We start from the raw sequence: 5,424 nt of genomic DNA on the forward strand, positions 1-5,424 counted from the left end.
CATGAATAAATGTTTTCCAACTTAAAATGACTAGGAAATTGTTTTATTCATAAAATGTATGTATGTATGTATATTATATATATTTATATACGTTTTTTTAATTTACTTTTCCAGGTCTGTCAATCTCAATTTTATAATTATGCTACTTAACATATTCTTGAAAGACAGTGGGAACTCTGGTTCTTCAAAAAAAATAAATAAAAACAATTCTTCATTTTTATTTGTATTATCTAATTTTAAAAGAATTTAAGCTATCTAAATAAAGAAATTGCAGTGCACAAAATAAACACCCACAGGGCGAGTGATGTCAACCACTGGAGGAACTTATGATGACGGATGCCACCTTGTGGTGAAATAAGAACAACTACGGGCTTTTCATGAATTTCTAGATCCCAATATGATAGACCATTACATCACCAGACTAAATGAATCCACATTAAGGTCAACAATAGAACAGGCTGAGATACGTTCACAGTCTGGCACAATTTAGAGTTTATTTGGAGTCTCCATAACCTCAGGTATAGCAAAGATAGACCTCAATAAATAAATACTATACACTTCTACATCACAGTTAAGATGTACAGTAACAAACGGAATAACGACATACTACCTTTGCCTGTCCTGAAAAATAAAAATAAAAACAGAGGAAGAGACTTGTATACTGCATGCGGATAACTGCTCTGGAGAAAGCAACGGTAAGATATCAGTACATCATTTTGGCATGTTTACTTCATGTCATTTACCTACACATACATTTGTTTTTGTGTGTGGAAGCTTGAGCCTTCCTCGTACTCATACATTAGCTTCTCATCCCATGCGTTGTGCTATAAAATGTTGGTAATGAATTAGAAAACTTTGCCACTCGTCTCTTCTAGTTTGGCTTCATGTTTTAGCATTTCATAAAATAGAACAGCTGCTCCCTGTGCGATTTCATAAATTAGATTAAAACCAGATTTTAAAAAAATGTCCCAGGTCTTCGTAAAGGATTAAAAGCAAATTGATGTTCAACTGAAATCCGGAGATGTGTGTTGGACATCCATCAACGAGCCCGCAACCAACCACCAGTTTCGCCATTTTTTAGTCCAGATGTGAAAAGCCAAGAGTCTTATCTATGTCAAGCAGCAGTGCCCATGATGCTCTCTGGTTCTAATAGTGGCATCAAGATCCTACTTATCCATCCAGGGGTCTTCCCAGATAGACCATAGTCACTTCAGTGTTCCCATAGACGGCTGACACAGCTGGAAACAGGCATGCTTTGGGCAGCCCTCGGAACGCCACTCCAAGGAACTCAAAACCTCGCTCGAAGGCTAGAGTCTTATCATCCATGTCCAGGATTACACGGATTCTCTCCCCGATCTGGAAAACAAATACAAACATATCACAGCTACATCTTTTTTTAAGGAAAACGTCATCATTTACCCTTTCCCCCTGTCGTTCCAAACTTACATGCTAGTATTTTTCCATCAGAAGGAGATGAGAAAAGCAGACACAAAAGGAATTATTTTGAGTCTTCAAACTGTTTTTCCCCAAACAAGATTTTAAACCACACACACACACACACACACACACACACACACAGATGGAAATCAAACATGATTTACAATTATGAGTCAATTTTAGAACACATCTTTTCCCGTTTCTGTGTGAATGTGTCATTTTCGGAATGACTTGAAAAGTCATATAAAATGTTGTGTGAGATTAAGTGTATATCTAGTTCATCTCTGTAACCATATACAAAGTTGGTAAGTGATACCCAGTGTTTTAAAATCTATTTTGAATTTAAGTAGTGTGGTGAATTCTAGCCTTTATAGGTTTTTTTCTAAATCTTCTGCAGCACAATACCTTTGTACAAACAACAATTTGTCATTTTAGATTAGAGCTTTGGTGGAGATTCTCAGCAAATCATGAATTTTTCAGCCATAATAATTGTCATTTCATAATTTTCTGTTTCTGACATACATTTAAAGAACAGCTTTGAAAAACTTGGAATATAGTGCATGAGTCATATTACAACTGCTTTTATGGTGTGGTTTTTTTTTTGGAGCTTGAAAACTGTGGTCACTATAAATATTGTATGGAATGCACATAGAGCTGCACCAAGATGATGAAAAATGTCTCCTTTAACTAAAAAGATAAGAGCAAAAATAACAGGTTTAGAAAATGAGAGTGAGAACAAATCAAATTTTTGAGGAAAATTTGTTCTTTAAATGAATAGTTCCCCCTTAAAAATGTAAGTCAAACACCAAGTTACTCAGCTTCATGTCATCGCACTTTCTTCTTTGAAATGTAAAAACGTTTCTGCTGTTTTCGATCTACTTGGGACAAAAATAATCCAAAAATAATCTATAAAGGTAGCGTGAAACTAGGCTAATTAATATGGCTATATGACTTGGCTGACATATTGTAAGTCACTTTGTATGATAAACAGAATTGTAAGCCTTTTATCAATTTCAAGTAAAATTGTGACACTATAGACTATGTGTTTTCTATTGTAGTGTATGGATTTTCCAAGGACATTTTGTCATTGATCATAAGAGTCTGATATTGTGAGGTTTGAAACTTTGACAGCTGAGTGTCCAACATTTCTCATTTAGTCTTTTCAGTTTTTTTAAATGCCTGTTTCTTGTAAAAAGTTTCAGTAAGAACAATTACACCATTGGAATAGTGCATAAACAGGCAAATTAGGATCTACCTAAAGGCTATATGAAAAAGGCGATAACCCTAAAGCATTTTCTTTTGTGTTTTACAGAAAAAAAGTCAGTCATACAGGTTAGAAATTACATGAAGGTCTCTTAATAAGTTTGGAATGGCAAGATTTTTACATATAGTACATTCTCAAGGTCTGCTACCTGGTATTTTGGTGCGTTGTTGCACTGTGGGAAGTTGCCATTGACCTCTCCGTTGTGAAGCAGGTTGTTGTCTACTAGATTCCATCCCCAGCTCTGGTCATCGCTGCCTAGAAGCCCCACATAGCCTTGGCACTGCATGGGAGCCCTCTTGGTCGCGATGCCAATCACCGCCACCGTGCCAAGAGGACCTTCCCACCAGATCTCCCAGGCATGCCGGCCCTCAGAGAAGCCGATCTTCCCACGGGCACCATCGGTGCTTTGGGCGATGGGGTTGCGGTGCAGAGTGAACCCGTTTTTCTTGATGTATACATTCCTGGAGCAGTCATGGGAGCTCAGAGCATGCTGGAAAGACTTCAGCTGAGGACAGAAAGAAAATTAAAGTTACCCCAAACTTACGTCTAACAAAATTTCATTTAGCATGAGATGGTAATATTATATATATATATATATATATATATATACACACACACACACACACACACACACTGGGGTTCAACAATACACTCAACTTAAGAACTTAAATTTAAATAACATATTTTTTTTCCAATATGTTTACAATTTCCAATAACTTTCTTTCTTTGATGTACATACAAAACACATACATATGTGACCTTGGGCCACAAAACCAGTCTTAACCAGTCAAAATTAAAGATTTTTCTTTTATGCCAAAAATCATTAGGATATTCAGTAAAGGTCATGTTACATGAAGATATTTTAGAAAATTTCCTACCATGAATATATTAAAACTTAATTTTTGATTAATAATATGCATTGTTAAGGACTTCATTCTGACAATTTTAAAGGCAATTTTCTCAGCATTTAGATTTGCGATTTTCAATTAGTTGTCCCTCAGGCCAAATATTGTACTATCCTAACAAACCACACATAAATGTAAAGCTTATTTAATCAGCTTTCAGATGTATGAATCTCAGATTTTCAAAAAATGGACCCTTTATGACTGATTTTGTGGTCCACAAATTATTTGGTTGTTTTGTGCCATATCCGTATCTATAGTATCACAAACAGGGTAAAACGACATAAACATATGTAAATAAATATTAAACACATTTAACATTACCGTGTTACATGTTCAAAACACCATGGTGATCGCACTGGAAATGTTCAAGAAAACACTGTAGTACCTTGATAGTTTTTGCAAGTGTGATGATAAATCTTTAATTTTGTTACGACCAGTCAATACAGGACTTTAATAAGTCAGTAATTTGTATTTGAAAAGAGCAATTTTCTGTATCTTTGTGTCCAGAAATTGCAGGCAAGCAGTATTTAGGTCCAGTATTTACAAATGACGTCATACAAGGGAGCCCATTAGCACTATTCTGACGGTCACCTACTCACATGACTGTTTTAAAAAATACGATTAATAAAAGAAATGTGTTGTGTTTATTACTCGAAACATAAAAGCGAATAATTCCAGTTCAAAATCTAGCCTATTGAATAATAATAAACATTTTAATATGACAACGATGCATGATTGTAACTGCATTGTCGATTATAGTAGTTAAATGGATAACGTATTAACATTAACTATTTTTAATAATCTTACTTTTCCTTTATACGAAGACAGATTGCAGAGGATATCAGAGCGCATCGCCTCTTCACTGAGCAAGCGGGCGCACAGACTCCGCCACACCTCGCTGTTTTCATCCGCCAGACAGTTGTACCAGTGCCAGCAAACGTGCGAGCAGTTCATGAGGTCCGCCAGCTCCAGATAGGAGAATATATGCTCGAGAACTCGGCTGGGTAACCGGCCTGCGATGCCCGACCCTCCGCCTGATAATGCGGCAGAACCGGCGCCAGACGAGGAGGAGCAGCAGCCCGCGGCGGCAGCGCCCAGCCCCGCAGACTGCGCCCCTCCACCGGCCCCTGCGCCAGACATGTCAAACTCCTCCGCTGAACGCAACCGTTTTTACAACTGCACAGCCTGATCGCACAGCGGGTCAGAACCCCACCGCGGCCCTGTGAAGCGCGTTCGTCTGACACATCTCCCGATGTTATTGCCGTTGCGGCCAAATGGATCAAAATCCAAGCTATGTGACTATTGTAAAGGTCCTGGACGGCGTGCGGCGAACAAATCCGAGCTCGGTAATCAGAATGGATTGTATGAAAGTATATCATTTAATTGACTCGCTTTATAAATAAATATATAATAAATTAAATATAATATATAACACGTTGTAAAGCAGCAAACGTGCTACTCTTTCTGTTTCTGTTTCACATTAATGATGGTTCGTGAATGAATCGTTCTTGTGAGTCGGATTGAACTGGTCCACAAATCCGGTCTGAATGATTCATTGGTGCGAGCCATATATCTATGGGTGCGAGCGCTTCTCGCCTCTATGATTCGTTGATTTGACTCTTTTGAACATGTTCGACTCGTAGCGTTCCAGGTTAACATGAACCGATGAGAGAACCACTTGGAGTGAACCGAGGATTTGACCAATGGATGGAAAGGTAATTTAGCCAAAAAAAAAAAAAAAAAAAAAAATTAATAAGGTTAGCAGGAAATGTTTTATATGAAATTTTATTTAAAAAAATTATATGACTATAACTTTCA

General features: G+C 37.3%; 1 protein-coding gene across 1 annotated transcript; it reads right to left on the minus strand.

Annotated features, from left to right (window-relative positions):
• Nucleotides 1-466: 466 nt before the first annotated feature.
• fbxo45 (F-box protein 45) lies at nucleotides 467-5,078 on the minus strand. The gene is made up of 3 exons (XM_026201401.1): nucleotides 4,414-5,078; nucleotides 2,850-3,206; nucleotides 467-1,356 (listed from the first exon to the last, which is right to left on the minus strand). Exons 1-3 carry the CDS (start codon nucleotides 4,744-4,746, stop codon nucleotides 1,171-1,173), a joined length of 876 nt encoding a protein of 291 aa, XP_026057186.1. The 5' UTR covers nucleotides 4,747-5,078; the 3' UTR covers nucleotides 467-1,170.
• Between the last annotated feature and the right edge of the window lie 346 nt (nucleotides 5,079-5,424).

The sequence above is a fragment of the Carassius auratus genome, chromosome 24 (genome assembly GCF_003368295.1).
Source record: "Carassius auratus strain Wakin chromosome 24, ASM336829v1, whole genome shotgun sequence".
NCBI classification, from domain to species: domain Eukaryota; kingdom Metazoa; phylum Chordata; class Actinopteri; order Cypriniformes; family Cyprinidae; genus Carassius; species Carassius auratus.